The sequence below is a fragment of the Oncorhynchus kisutch genome, unplaced genomic scaffold (genome assembly GCF_002021735.2).
Source record: "Oncorhynchus kisutch isolate 150728-3 unplaced genomic scaffold, Okis_V2 Okis06b-Okis10b_hom, whole genome shotgun sequence".
NCBI classification, from domain to species: domain Eukaryota; kingdom Metazoa; phylum Chordata; class Actinopteri; order Salmoniformes; family Salmonidae; genus Oncorhynchus; species Oncorhynchus kisutch.
This window is the reverse complement of record NW_022261983.1, coordinates 1709239-1725309: the sequence shown is the minus strand read 5'-3', so window position 1 is coordinate 1725309 and position 16071 is coordinate 1709239. Positions and strand designations below refer to the sequence as shown.

The following is a 16071-nucleotide window of genomic DNA, read 5'->3' as shown; positions in this document are numbered from 1 at the left end:
CACCTTTCTTCTCCAGCTTGCGCACACTCTCCTCCGATTCCTTGTGCTTGGCTCTGTACATGGTCTTCAGCTCATCGATCTCGCCATTCTTACGGTCTAAAATCTAAAGTGGAAAAGGGGGTTACATGTTGTTTCATAGAGCTGCAAAATGTTGTATAAATAGTGTTGTTCCGGACACACCTCATATTCAGCTCTTCCTTCATTTCTCATCTACTGTTTTTGTTCAGGTGGTTATTTTATTTTAGAACCTTTACCTTTAAAGACAGGTTTTTACCTAGTCCGCTCGGGGATTCGATCTTGCAACCTTTCGGTTACAAGTCCAACGCTCTAAACACTGGGCTACCTGCCTGGGTATGCAGATATACAGGACATATCTGAGCATAACATTCAGGAACATGCTCAGTAGAAATGATGTGCTTCAACATGATTTCAGTGCACTGTGGTGGGTGCAAAATGTGTGTCCTCATACCTTTGCAAGCTAGACTTATTGAAAGTGAACCACTTAAATTAGTAGCCCAAGGCCCCGTCCAGAACCAACCCCTAGCACTAGACACTTGTGTAGATCTGAAAGGATTGGATAGGTATAAGCAAGATGGCAAAATAATCAGCCGGGTGGACAACCACACCTATCCAATTCTTTCAGATCTACATGAAGTGCCTGGGGAACGGGCTAGGGGTTGTTTCTTGACAGGGTCCATAATGGAGCAATATTGTATAATTGCTACACCTGAGATTGAGATTGCCTGACTGATTGCCACCAGCTGTCTCTAACTGAAAGCTAGACGAGTGAAGGTGCCAATACAAGGAGAGAGCAGCACCCTCACAGTTAAAGGGCCTCAGAGGTATGTGCTCAGTCCCCTCATGTACTCCCTGTTCACTCATGACTGCATGGCCAGGCACAACTCCAACACCATCATTAAGTTTGCTGATGACATAAAAGTGGTAGGCCTGATCGCCGACAACGATGAGACAGCCTATAGAGAGGAGGTCGGAGACCTGGCCGTGTGGTGCCAGAATAACAACCTCTCCCTCAACGTGATCAAAACTAAGGAGATGATTGTGGACTACAGGAAAAGAAGGACCGAGCACGCCCCCATTCTCATCGACGGGGCTGTAGTGGAGCAGGATGAGAGCTTCAATATCCTTGGTGTCCACATCACCAACAAACTAACATGGTCCAAGCACATGAAGAAAGTCGAAGAGGGCACGACAAAACCTATTCCCCCTCAGGAGACAGAAAAGAGTTGGCATGGGTCCTCAGGTTCTCAAAAGGTTTTACAGCTGCACCATTGAGAGCATCCTGACGGGTTGCATCACTGCCTGGTACGGCAACTTCTCTGCCTCCGACCGCAAAGCACTACAGAGGGTAGTGCGTTCGGCCCAGTACATCACCCGGGTCAAGCGCTCCAATCAGCCAGCAAAGTGAGGGGATCAGGCAGCAAGCTAAGGTCCCCAAGATCAGGCAGCAAGCACAGGTCCCTTAGATCAGGCAGAAAAAACTGGTTCCCTGGATTAAGCAGGAAAAAAATGTCCCTTGGATTAAGCAGAGAAAAATGGTCCCTGAGTTCGAGGAGCCAGGTGATATGATTAAGCAGATCTTTCCTGATCCTGTTCTACCTCCATTCAGATGTATTTTTCAGAACCATAACAGCTATGAATGAGGCAGAGAGGTCTTGTCCAACACCCGCTACTCTCCAGGAGACACAGCTCAGCCCTCTTTTAATGTTGTATCCCATGAAGTCAGTAAACCTGTACCTAACAGCATCTCCTTAAATCCCTAGTGCTGGATCCAAAGTTGTGAAGTATCCTCAGAGGTAATGTACTGTTCCTTATCTGGCGTAGACTCTCAAATTGAAATGTTTGTTATCCAATTCTCATTTAAATAACTGTTTCCCCCTCAGAAATAACTGACTGGACAGTGAGGAAGGCTGAAATGCTGGCCTTCAGAGTGTCATATGCAGCTTGGCCCGACTGTTATTCATGCTACTTTGTAATGACCAGATTTCAAATAAAACTTTCAATATGAATATGCATGCTGTCTATTTATACACACACGTTAGTTATTTTTTATGATGGGCTCTGTGCTGTTTCTGCTTGACAAATGAATGTGTATGTAGAATTTTAGCTATCGACAGTTTGATTACTATTTCAGGCTGTTGTAGGCTACCTAGGTCAGACTATCAGACAGCACACAGGGTCCTAAGAGCTTTTATATCTGACATGTGTCCACTGAGGCTGGGAGCCCTCCAGTGACTGGTTCTAATGATTTCTCGTCAGCCCATTGTGTGACCGAGTGCAAACTCACTTTTCTGACACTGCAGATGTACTGCCACCCTTTGTTGCACAGGAGTTGAGACTTCTCTGATGGGACAGCCTCTGGCCATGTACACAGGGCTCCACAATAAATTGCACATCTGCTCATGTCCTGTCATTTTAGAACATTCAATTCTCTGGCAACAGCTCTGATGGCATGCTGACTGCATTCATGTCCAATTACACGCTGCCTCAACTTGAGTCGTGTAACACTTTTGACAAAACTGCTCATTTTAAAGAGACCTTTTATTGTCCATAGCACAAGGTGCACCTGTGTAATGATCATGCTGTTTAATCAGCTTCCTGATATGCCACACCTGTCAGGTGGTCGGATTATCTTGGCAAAGGAGAAATGCTCACTAACAGGGATGTAAACACATTTGGGCACAACATTTGAGAAGCTTTTTGTGCATATGGACATTTTCAGCTCATGAAACATGGGACCAACACTACATGTTGCTTTTACATTTTTGGTCAGTATATAAACTCAACATGCAACAATTTCTAAGATTTTACTGAGTTACAGTTCATATAAGGATCTATGGATTTCACATGACTGAGAATACAGATATGCATCTGTTGGTCACAGATACCTTAAAAAAGAGGGAAGGGTGTGGATCAGAAAACCAGTCAGTATCTGGTGTGACCACCGTTTATCTCACACAGCGCAACATCTCCTTTGCATAGGGTTGATCAGGCTGTTGATTGTGGCCTGTGGTTGTCCCATTCCACTTCAATGGTCGTGTGAAGTTGCTGGATATTGGCGGGAACTGGAGCACGCTGTCCTACACGTCGATACAGAGCATCCCAAACATGCTCAATGGGTGACATGTCTGTAGAGTATGCAGGCCATGAAAGAACTGGGACATTTTCAGCCTCAATCAATTGTGTACAGATCCTTCTGACATGGGGCCGTGCATTATCATGCTGAAACATGACGTGATGGCGGCGGATAAATGGCACGACAATGGGCCTTAGGATCTTCACGGTGTATATCTGTGCTTTCAATTGTGTTCGTTGTCCGTAGCTTATGCCTGCCCATACCATAGCCCCACCTCCCCCATGGGGCACTCTGTTCACAACACTGACATCAGCAAACCGCTCGCCCACACAACGCCATACACGCTGTCTGCTAGTTGAAACTGTGATTCATCCGTGAAGAGCACACTCATCAAGCATGCCAGTGGTCATTGAAGGTGAACATTTTCCCACTGCAGTCGGTTACAACGCCAAACTGCAGTCAGGCCAAGACCCTGGTGAGGACGACGAGCTTCCCTGAGACAGTTTCTGACAGTTTGTTCAGAAAATCTTCAGTTGTGCAAACCAAAAGTTTCATCAACTGTCCAGGTGGCTGGTCTCAGATGATCCCGCAAGTGAAGAAGCTGGATGTGGAGGTCCTGGGCTGGTATGGTTACACGTGGTCTGTGGTTGTAAGGCCGGTTGGACGTACTCCCAAATTCTTTAAAAATGACGTTGGGAGGCGTCTTACAGTAGATGGGGGGGGCCTAACAGTAGAGAAATTAACATTCAATTCTCTGGTAACAGCTCTGGTGGACATTCCTGCTGTCAGCATGCCAATTGCACGCTCCCTCAAAATTTGAGACATCTGTGGCATTGTGTTATGACAAAACTGCACATTTTAGAGTGACCTTTAATTGTCCCAGCACAAGGTGCACTTGGGTAATGGTCATGCTGTTTAATCAGCTTCTTGATATGCCACACCTGTCAGGTAGATGGATTATCTTAGCAAAGCAGAAATTCTCACTAACAGGGATGTGTGTGTGTGTGTGTGTGTGTGCAATAACATTTGATTTGATTTAATGAGAGATACACAACATCAACAGAATTCCCTTCCCCAAACACATCTCATAACAGGAGGTGTCTACAGATGAGCCTTGACTGACTTCACTGCATCCTCTGACTCCATTACATCCCCTTCCAATTCGGACGTCAAATAAAATATCACATGCATGAGTGAAACATATATTTTTTTAAATAACAGATACCAGTACATTGTTTTAGAAACTATGAGCACAGGGCTCTCCGTTGTACTGAACTGATTACAGTTATGCATAGCAGTACATGCTAGGAGGCTAATCAGTGTTATTGGGAATGATGATATCCTCAGAGCTGTATTAGTAGAGGGGACCCGACCATGAAAGAGGTGGTTTTACAACACATGACAGACAGAGAGAGAGAAGGAGAGAGAAACAACACAAGTTCAGGACTGTGGACAATTTCACAGCACCGCCTTGTCTTTTGATACACACGGTGGAGATTTGATCAAAACCCCCTGGAAGAGAGATTATATCCCCTCCGAAACAGTCCCAGGGACCATCAGAGGGTTATTTGTCCTGGGTTTTGTCTGTTAGAAGTGCACTCTGTGTCTAAGCCTGTTGTGGCCAGAGTGAGTGGGATGGGAGACATGAAAGGGAAGGGAGTGAAGGGGGGTAAAGGAAAGTTCACAGAACATTTAGGGACGTCCACTTTTCCCATTTTCCCATCGGCCTTCCTGAGAGGAGAGAGGAGGGTGTGTTTTGGGCACATGTAGAGGGCTGTCGTAACAGGGTGTCAGAGATGGGGTCCAGAGGGACTGGGAGTGGGAGCAGAGGAACGACAGCTTTTAGGACGGTAATTGTGGGTCTTTTATAACATCTCTATTGCAGAGAGACTCCAGCCAGCCTGACTGACTACACACTAATACTATCCCACTGTCTGGAGGAAGAGGTGCCATTACATTACACACAAAGGCATAGCATACAGCAATCTGAGATAGCATAGCAATCTGAAGATGTACAATATGGGTTGTTATTTGTTAACCATCTCTTTAGTCTCAATGGAGCTTGATAATCTAGGCTACACAGCATTATGAAAAAAAGTTGTTCACTATCGTGGTATTCTAGCCATCTCAGATCCTTAGAGGATTGCTCTTCGGGCAGCACCTTCTAGATGGAGATATTAAACCCTGTTTGTTGATGCGCTCCAACACTATCGTTTTAAAAAACAAATACAGGTCTGCCTGAGCTAATTATATAGCTATTGTGCGACCACACACACACTATTGATCCATGGCTATACATACCACACAACAGTCAGGCCTGTTCTCTTGTTATCCTCTCTCATGTTATCTATGAGACGATGACCAGTCTAACCACCATCAGCACCACACACTCATCCATAATTCATCTACCTGGTGCTAATTAAAACTAGCGCTAGCCAGCGTCCCCATGCGCCTTTGAATGGGCTTGTTAAAGTCCCTCCTCCACCACCACTCCCCCTTGAAGACATTAGTCAGATGCCCGGGTAAACAGGGAACAAATTGAATCTGACATCGCTCGCAATCTGTACACAATTAGTGTGATTTGCCTGCAATGACAGAGACACTAAAGAGAGAGGGATGGAGAGTGAGAGCGGGAGAGGCTGGGTAGTGGAGGAGCTGTCACCGTGTCTCCTGTCAGAGACAAAGAGTTAATCGACAGTTTAAACAGAGGGAAAATGGGGCTATTTCTGTTTTATTTAAAGATTCTGTGGCAACAATGAAACCAGACGTTTTGGGAGGAAGTTGACAGATCCCAGGTGCTGGATGTGGAGCTGAGCCGATACACCCCTGGTGAAATGAGACTAACAGAGAGCCCAGGGAGGAGGGAAGGAGAAAATGGTGTGAGCCCAGCCAATAACACATCAGATGTAGTGTCACGGTGGGAGTGGTGAAGGATGCAGGGAACATCACTCTTGTTATACCTACCTTCTGCACTGTCTCACTTTAATGTGCATTTGTCCTCCATCATTTAAATTAATGGTTTTATGTCTGGGCGGTACTATAACCTCCCTACAGATGATATTATGGCTGTATGTGTGAAGTTATCTAAAATATCAAATAAATAAACATATTAAATCATTAAAATAATTAATTGATAAATCAGTCAGCACTCTGACCTTCTGCACGTCTGCGTCGTGCTTCTGCTGCATCTTCAGTTTCTCCTCCTGGTGCTTGGCCTCCAGGACTTTAGTCTTCATCTCAGCCTGCACAGAGACACACAGCACCATGACAGACAGGGGAGTCAATACACACATCGTCAAATGCAGCACAGGAGATGGACAAAATAGCAACGGCAACGTCCGCTGCCCCTGTTTTTACTAACTAGGCCAACTAATGGCAAGTAGTGGCATTTCAGATATTCACTGTTGATGACGCAGAGAGCATCAGCGCTGTCAATGAATCAAGCTTCATAAACATTTCTAAATATATTTATCTACAAACAGGACTTCAAATGTGTGTAGGAGGGATGTACCAGACCCAACAGTGTGTGTGTGTGTGTGTGTGTGTGTGTGTGTGTGTGTGTGTGTGTGTGTGTGTGTGTGTGTGTGTGTGTGTGTGTGTGTGTGTGTGTGTGTGTGTGTGTGTGTGTGTGTGTGTGTGAGATAATAGTGAAATACAGTATTAGTCAGTGACAGGAACAGGCTTGGCCAGAGAGAACAAGGCATTATGTAGGCTACAGTTATCCACTGACAGCCGGCTCCTTTCAGTTCAGCTCAATATACAGGGGATCAACAGTTCAACCGTCTGAATCTGCATGTCAAGACAGAGCTCCCAGAGCCCTTCATTCACTCCCACACACACAATGCCACAGGAAAATAATACACACTTAGTTAATACGCCAGAAGTGTACACACACAGACAAAGTAACCCACATCTACAATAGTAATTCTAAATATTAATACTCACACACTCAAACCAGGTAGACACATGAACACCCACTTTCAGATACGGCTTGCTATTACAGAGTGGCCTTAATACTAAACGACAAGCACATACCCTCTCAGTGTCTACCTAACACAGCTCCTCCTAAGTCATATGTCCTTCTCATCAGCCCTGCCAGAGGTCATGTTGCTTTGTGGCTTCAGGTTTCCTGAGTAAAATACTGGCGGACACAGGCCTTTCATCTGGCTAACGAGACGCTCTCACCAACACGTGGGGAGACTGATAGGAGAGGCCACCCTGTCCCGTGGCGAGCCCTGTATGGGCACCTTCCCCTACTTCTTTGAACTGCCGATGGCGGTTGTTGTGTTGTTGGCTCACTATGTCTAGTAGTATACCTGATCTGATTGCCCCTGGGTGAGGAGAAGGCATGACATGTGCTCCTGATCTGATGTGCCATTGTAGAACTGTCTGGCCTCAGGACTTGGCAGCTCTGGGGCCAACAGACACACAGTCATCCAGTCAGCGGAAAGAGTTTGCTAACGTTGTCAACACAAATGGGAATTAGACAGGATGAGTTCGTATTGCTTTGTGACTAATGTACTTACTCACAGGTTTTAGTCACTGGGGGGTTTGATGCATTGCTCAACTCTGGGGCTCTGTGACAAATACGTCCTTCCAGGTTGGAAAATACCTTTTGGGCAGTCATGTAACCTGTATCTGCGGAGGTAGCTTAGATGGTTAAGTCCCCTATTGTATTGACATTTGACAAACTAGCCAATACCTGCCCCATTCATTCTCACAACAACACTAATGTTTGCTTTCGAGCAACAAGGATCTGTATCGTACTCATTCCCAGGGTCTTCTACATTCAAACTAGATGAGTCCTATTGTAAACTATTGCTTCCATTATCCCACAACTTCAACTAAGTCTGCTAGACTTATCCTCCTTCAATGGTGCCATGTGATGTTCTCTCTTGTTTCGCTTTCTTTTCTATTGAATTACCACCATTTTCTTGTGCAATCTGAGACCACAGGAGACTTGTTGGAGGAGAGATTAGGCTGATTGAAGTGAGGGAGTCTAGTAGATTTTTCCAGCGGCGCTCCAAAACAAGTGGGTGTCACTTTCGCATCACCTCTTCAAATGGGCTTTTTAGAAAGTTTGTCAAACTACATCAGGGGCGTTTGAAAAATGGTTTATAGAGGAAGTAGAAAGAGGGAAGAAGGGAGGGAGAGAGGAGGAGTGAGAGAAGAGGATGGAGAGAGGAGGAGGGAGAAAGGAAGAGATGAGGAAGGAGAGGAGGAGCAAGGACGAGGGAGAGAAGAGGAGAGAGGAGGAGCGAGAGAGGAGGAGCGAGAGAGGAGGAAAGAGAGAGGAGGAGCGAAGAGTAGAAAGCAGGAGAGAGAGGAGGAAGGAGAGAAAGAGGAAGGAGAGAAAGGACGGATAGAGTAGGAAGGAGAGAGGAGAAGCAAATGGAGGAGCGAGAGAGGAGGGAGAGAGTAGGAGCGAGAGAGGAGGAGCAAGAGAGAGGAGGAAAGAGAGAGAAGGAGCGAGAGTAGAAAGGAAAGAGTAGAAAGGAGAGACAGAGGAAGGAGATAGGAGGAACGAGAGAGGAGCAGCACGAGAGGAGCAGGGAGAGAGGAGGAGCGAAGAGTAGAAAGAAGGAGGGAGAGAGGAGGAAGGAGAGAAAGAGGAGGGAGAGAGTAGGAAGGAGAGAGGAAGGAGAGAGGAGGATCAAATGGAGGAGCGAGAGAGTAGGAGCGAGAGGAGGGGGAGAGAGAGGAGGGGCGAATGGAAGAGCGAGAGAGTAGGCGCGAGAGAGGACAAGCGAGAGAGGAGGAAGGAGAGAGGAGGAAGGAGAGAGGAGGAGCGAGAGAGAAGGAAGGAGAGAGGAGGAGGAATAGAGGAGAAAGGAGAGGAGGAACGGAGAGAGGAGGAACGGAGAGAGGAAGAAGGAGAGAGACGCGCACACCTCAGGTTTCTGAGAAGCTTCAAAATCAGGCATCTCTGTGTGACAGAGGTTTTTCTTTTGAAAAGTTGTTTCTCTCTTAGATGCCATGTTGTTGACACCCAGCTCAGGAGAGGAGAGGAGATGAGGGAAGGATGAGAGAGAAGGTAAAGGGTGAAGGTGTGTTGAGAAAGGAAAGGATAGAGAGGGAGGAGGGAGACGGAAAGAAAAAGAGAAACACAGAAGCAACTGCTCTCACTTTTCTTTTCTCAGAAGCGACCCTGGGTCCAGCCTTTTTTCCCCTTGGGGAACGCGCTCACAAAATGCCTGCTAACTGCTGGGCCCACAAAGCACAGTTGTGTTTATGTATCTTGCTCTGCAGCAGAACTACAATGCCCTGATAGAGCTTTCATCTTCCATAAACACAGATGTAGAGAATATTCCCTCTGCAGTGCCCTGCTAGCTATCTACTGAACACCATTAACATGCCATTCCTCCACTGGGAGGAGAAGCTAATGGATCTTAGCATGATAATTGTACTCTGAGGTAAAATGCAAAACACTACAACCAACAAAGTTTTTAAAAGGAAATACTTTTGAATGTCACTTAATGTCATGGTAATATTGGGCTTCAGCAGAGACAAAAGACAACATTTCTTCCTAAAAACAACTACTACTATTCAACATGGAGATCCCTTTAAGGACATAAAGTGCATAACTAACAAAAACAATACCCATTCAATTTAAGAAAATACAGAATATCTGAGTACCATATGCTAGCCTTTGGATTGTCGGCCATTTTACCCTAAAAGCCATTGCATGGAGAGCTCCCTTAGGAACTTCACAAGGCTCAGTGTTGTCCTTTAACCACAATCATACAATCAGAGGGGCTAGTAGTCTGAATCAAACACAGAGCTGAGAGGCCTTCCCATAGGACCCAGGCATGGAAGCAGTTGCATCATTATGCCTTTGGAAAGCATGGGCAGATTGGAAACTGAACCTCAGCTCCAGACCCGTTTGGCCGAGCTGCAGCCATTAGAGGAAGAATCACACAGAGCCCTGTGATGGTGCTTGTGAGGAGAACCCCATCTGCATGGGCCAAAGCAATCACATCACGTAAGCCTAATTCTAACCCTATGGGTGGGACTGGCTGAATGGTCTTGGATCATTTAATTGAATATGCCACGGCCCCATCCCATAGCACCTATGGTGTGAGCCCAGCACAGTAAGGGTGTGTGTAGTGGGATTATAAGGACTAGACTTGTAACCTCAACCATGGGTGAAAATAGATGACCATATGAGACTAAAGTGACTCAACATCATGGTGACCAACGTCTGCTCCAGCTGCCACACTACCACACACTTACTCAACTTATCAATGAAGTCAGTAGCTTAACTGGTACAGTCAGCAATCTTATCAATGTAGTCAGTAGCTTAACTGGTACAGTCAGCAATCTTATCAACTTATCAATGTAGTCAGTAGCTTAACTAGTACAGTCAGCGATCTTATCAACTTATCAATGTAGTCAGTAGCTGAACTGGGGATGAGCTTGGTGTGAGAGCCCAGAGTTCCTTAAAATAGAAACTGGCTGTCGGGGCTTAGCAACATATGGCGAGGACCAGACCCAGCCGCAGGTCATTTCCTGCTGGTAGTCAGACAAGCCACGCCATGGTGGGCGAGGCCTGCGTACGGGGCTTAATGTGGAACCACAGGAGATGATAAGATTCAAGGTGGCGAGGATGGAGTCAGAGTGAGTCACTGGGACACTTCTGAAGAGGCGTCGTGTGTGGGGTGTGTGTGTGTGTGTGTGTGTGTGTGTGTGTGTGTGTGTGTGTGTGTGTGTGTGTGTGTGTGTGTGTGTGTGTGTGTGTGTGTGTGGTCACAACTCCACCCTGCAGGGCTAGGACTTGCCGAAAATCCACCAAAACCCCCTTTATTGTCAACTGTGACTCAAAAGTCACTGAAATGAAAGAAAACATTTTGAATGTCACAGATTCCAAAGAAACACAGACCTCCAATATCCATTTATAAACCACTGTGGTATTCAGGCTACTACATTATATGGGGAGATTTTCTGACAAACAGAAAAGAAGAAATTGAATACATTTATTTTAAACATTGGCTTAATCACCAAAATGGTTGACCTTGGATATCTCATTGAACACCTCCTTAGCTGTCTTACTCTGCTCTAAACTAGCTGAGACTGTTTCCAAATACATTAAAAACCAGATTATGAAACATTCCCTAAATATCTGGAAACGTTTGGTCTCAGCGAGTTTTCAACTTCTGCCCCATTATTAAAGAATCATACATTCTCTGCATCAATATTAGACAGGGCATTTCATATCTGGGCTGGAGAAGGGATCTCCTCACTGAACGTCTTGTACATTGATTTTGCATCTTTTGAACAGTTATTCCTAAAGTTAAATATACCTAGATCCCATTTCTTTAGATAACTAGTTAAGGTCAGTTATGAAAACTTAGGACACTAAAGAGGCTTTTCTACTGACTCTGAAAAACACAACAAGAAAGATGCCAATCTGCATGAACGTGCCTTAGGCATGCTGCAAGGCACGAGGACTACAGATGTGCAATGTCGGTACTGTGAGACGCCTAAGACAGAGCTTACAGGGAGACAGGACGGACAGCGCACCTGTGGGACAGGTACAGGATGGCAACAACAACTGCCCGAGTTAATTTTAATTTTATTTCACCTTTATTTAACCAGGTAGGCCTGTTGAGAACAAGTTCTCATTTACAACTGCGACCTGGCCAAGATAAAGCACAGCAGTTCGACACATACAACAACACAGAGTTACACATGGAATAAACAAAACATACAGTCAAAAATACAGCAGAACAAAGAAAAATCTATATACAGTGAGTGCAAATGAGGTCAAATAAGGGCAATAAATAGGCAATAAATAGGCCATGGTGGTGAAGTAATTACAGTATAGCAATTAGACACAGGAATGGTAGATGTGCAGAAGAGTAATGTGCAAGTAGAGATACTGGGGTGCAAAGGAGCAATAAATAAATACAGTATGGGGATGAGGTAGTTGGATGGGCTGTTTACAGATGGGCTATGTGCATGTGCAGTGATCTGTGAGCTGCTCTGACAGCTGGTGCTTAAAACTAGTGAGGGAGATATAAGCTTAATTGATTTTTGCAGTTCGTTCCGGTCATTGGCAGCAGAGAACTGGAAGGAAAGGCAGTGCCAAAGGAGGAATTGGCTTTGGGGGTGACCAGTGAGATATACCTGCTGTAGCGCGTGCTACAGGTGGGTGTTGCTATAGTGACCACTGAGCTGAGATAAGGTGGGGCTTTACCTAGCAGAGACTTGTAGATGACCTGGAGCCAGTGGGTTTGGCGACGAGTATGAAGCGATGGCCAGCCAACGAGAGCATGCAGGTCGCAGTGGTAAATAATATATGGGGCATTGGTGACAACACGGATGGCACTGTGATAAACTGCATCCAATTTCTTGAGTAGAGTGGAGGCTATTTTATAGATGACATCGCCAAAGTCGAGGATCGGTAGGATGGTCAGTTTTACGAGGGGAAGTTTGGCAGCATAAATGAAGCATATTTCGCTTAGTTTGCGAAATAGGAAGCCGATTCTATATTTAATTTTGGATTGGAGATGCTTAATGTGAGTCTGGAAGGAAAGATTACAGTCTATTAAGACACCTAGGTATTTGTAGTTGTCCACATATTCTAAGTCAGAACCGTCCAGAGTAGTGATGCTGGACGGGCTGGCAGGTACGGGCAGTGATCGGTTGAAGATCATTTGGAGTTGGAGGCCACGGAAGTTGAGTTGTATGGCATTGAAGCTCGTCTGGAGGTTAGTTAACACAGTGTCCAAAGAAGGGCCAGAAGTATACAAAATGGAGTCGTCTGCGTAGAGGTGGATCAGAGAATCACCAGCAGCGAGAGCGACATCATTGATGTATACAGAGAAGAGAGTCGGCCCGAGAATTAAACGCTGTGGCACCCCCATAGAGACTGCAAGAGGTCCGGAGAACAGGCCCTCCGATTTGACACACTGAACTCTATCAGAGAAGAAGTTGATGAACCAGGCGAGGCAATCATTTGAGAAACCAAGGCTGTTGAGTCTGTCAATAAGAATGTGGTGATTGACAGAGTCGAAAGCCTTGGCCAGCTCAATGAATACGGCTGCACAGTAATGTCTCTTATCGCTGGCGGTTACGCTGGCGGACCTTGAGCGTGGCTGAGGTCCTTGAGCGTGGCTGAGGTGCACCCATGACCAGCTCTGAAAGCAGATTAAATAGCGGAGAAGGTACGGTGGGATTCAAAATGGTCGGTAATCTGTTTGTTGATTTGGCTTTCGAAGATTTTAGAAAAGGCAGGGTAGGATAGATATAGGTCCGTAGCAATTTGGGTCAAGAGTGTCTCCCCCTTTGAAGAGGGGGATGACCGCGGCAGCTTTCCAATCTTTGGGAATCTCGGACGATACGAAAGAGAGGTTGAACAGGCTAGTAATTGGGGTTGCAACAATTTAGGCAGAAAATTTTAAAAAGAGAGGGTCCAGTTTTTGAGCCCGGCTGATTTGTAGGGTTGCAGGTTTTGCAGCTCTTTAAGAACATCAGCTATCTGGATTTGGGTGAAGGAGGAATGGGGGAGGCTTGGGCGAGTTGCTGTGAGGAGTGCAGGGCTGTTGACCGGGGTAGAGGTAGCCAGGTGGAAAGCATATTGAAATTCTCAATTATAGTGGATTTATCGGTGGTGACAGTGTTTCCTAGCCTCAGTGAGGTGGGCAGCTGGGAGGAGGCAGCTGCTCTTATTCTCCATGGACTTCACAGTGTTCCAGAACTGGGGGCTATTCGATGTTAATGCAGAACGCCACAGGATGTTTTTGTGCTGGTCAAGGGCAGTCAGGTCTGGAGAGAACCAAGTGCTATATCTGTTCCTGGTTCTACATTTTATGAACGGGGCATGCTTATTTAAGATGGTGAGGAAGTTACTTTTAAAGACTGACCAGGCATCCTCTACTGACGGGATGAGGTCAATATCCAGCCAGGTCGATTAGGACGTCCTGCTCGCTGAAGTGTTTTAGGGAGCGTTTGATAGTGATGAGGGGTGGTCGTTTCACCGCAGACCCGTTACGGATGCAGGCAATGAGGCAGTGATCGCTGAGATCTTGGTTGAAAACAGCAGAGGTGTATTTGGAGGACACGTTGGTTAGGATGATATCTATGAGGGTGCCCGTGTTTACGGATTTGGGGTTGTACCTGGTGGGTTCATTGATAATATGTGAGAGATTGAGGGATTCAAGCTTAGATTCTAGGATGGCCGGGGTGTTAAGCATGTCCCAGTTTAGGTCACCTAGCAGCACTAGCTCTGAAGATAGATAGGGGGCAATCAGTTCATATATGGTGTCCAGGACACAGCTGGGGGCAGAGGGTGGTCTATAGCAAGCGGCAACGGTGAGAGACTTGTTTCTGGAAAGGTGGATTTTTAAAAGTAGAAGCTCGAATTGTTTGGGCAGAGTGTGCTTGAGCAGTGAATAAAACAAACTTAGGGAAGAGGCTTCTAATGTTAACATGCATGAAACCAAGGCTTTACAGTTACAGAAGACAGCGAATGATAAAGCCTGGGGAATGGGAGTGGAGCTAGGCACTACAGGGCCTGGATTAACATCCACATCACCAGAGGAACAGAGGAGGAGTAGGATAAGGGTACAGCTAAAGGCTAAAATAACTGGCTGTCTAGTACGTTCATAAAAGAGAGTAAAAGGAGCAGAGTTCTGGGCACAGTAGAATAGATTCAAGACATAATGTACAGACAAAGGTATGGTAGGATGTGGATACAATGAGGGTAAACATGTGCATAGAGTGACGATGAAAGAGATATTGTCCCTAGAAATATAATTTAAACCAGGTGATGTCACCATATGTGTGGTAGGTGGAACTAAAGCGTTAAATAAGGCGTATTGAGCAGGGATAGAGCCTCTGCAGTGAAATAAGGCAATAAATACAAACCAAAACAGCAATGGACACGGCATATTGACGTTAGCGAGAGGCATGCGTAGCCGAGTGACCATAGGAGTCCAGTGAGTGGCTTCAGGCAGCTTGCGGGCTGGGGCTAGCAAGCTAACAGAAGGGCCTTGGAGGGACGTCGCAACGGAAGAAAGTCTGTTGTGGCCCTCTCGTGCTATTACATTGGTGGTCAGCAGGCCAGTGGTAAACCAGGCCAATTGGCAGAATAGGTATAGTGGCCAAAGAATTTGTCTGGTGGGCCTCTTAAGCTAACAGTGTTCAGTGCTCAGACTGCCCGCAATAGGCTGAGAGAGGCTGGACTGAGGGCTTGTAGGCCTGTTGTAAGGCAGGACCTCGCCAGACATCACCGGCAACAACGTCGCCTATGGGCACAAACCCACCGTCGCTGGACCAGACAGGACTAGCAAAAAGTGCTCTTCACTGACAAGTTGTGGTTTTGTCTCACCAGGGGTGATGGTCGGATTTGCGTTTAACGTCGAAGGAATGAGCGTTACACCGAAATCTGCACTCCGGAGCGGGATCGATTTGGAGGTGGAGGGTCCGTCATGGTCTGGGGGCGTGTCACAGCATCATCAGACTGAGCTTGTTGTCATTGCAGGCAATCAAAACGCTGTGCGTTACAGGGAATACATCCTCCTCCCTCATGTGGTACCCTTCCTGCAGGCTCTTCCTGACATGACCCTCCAGCATGACAATGCCACCAGCCATACTGCTCGTTCTGTGCATGATTTCCTGAAAGACAGGAATGTCAGTGTTCTGCCATGGCCAGCGAAGAGCCTGGATCTCAATCCCATTGAGCACATCTGGGACCTGTTGGATTGGAGGGTGAGGGCTAGAGCCATTCCCTCCAGAAATGTCTGGGAACTTACAGGTGCCTTGGTGGAAGAGTGGGGTAACATCTCACAGCAAGAACGGGCAAATCTGGTGCAGTCCATGAGGAGATGCACTGCAGTACTTAATGAAGCTGGTGACAACACCAGATACTGACAGTTACTTTTGATTTTGACCCCCCTTTGTTCAGGGAAACATTATTCCATTTCTGTTAGTCACATGTCTGTGGAAGTTGTTCAGTTTATGTCTCAGTTGTTGAA

At 46.2% G+C, this 16071-nt stretch overlaps 1 protein-coding gene across 1 annotated transcript in view; it reads right to left on the bottom strand.

Moving 5' to 3' along the window:
- The window catches only part of cep112 (centrosomal protein 112), a 221621-nt gene that overhangs the window by 178408 nt on the left and 27142 nt on the right, over positions 1 to 16071 (bottom strand). The window contains exons 9-10 of the mRNA XM_031814326.1: positions 6250 to 6336; positions 4 to 103 (exon numbers count right to left, since the gene is read on the bottom strand). Coding sequence (XP_031670186.1) covers positions 4 to 103; positions 6250 to 6336 — 187 coding nt within the window. The remainder of the gene's footprint in view (positions 1 to 3; positions 104 to 6249; positions 6337 to 16071) is intronic.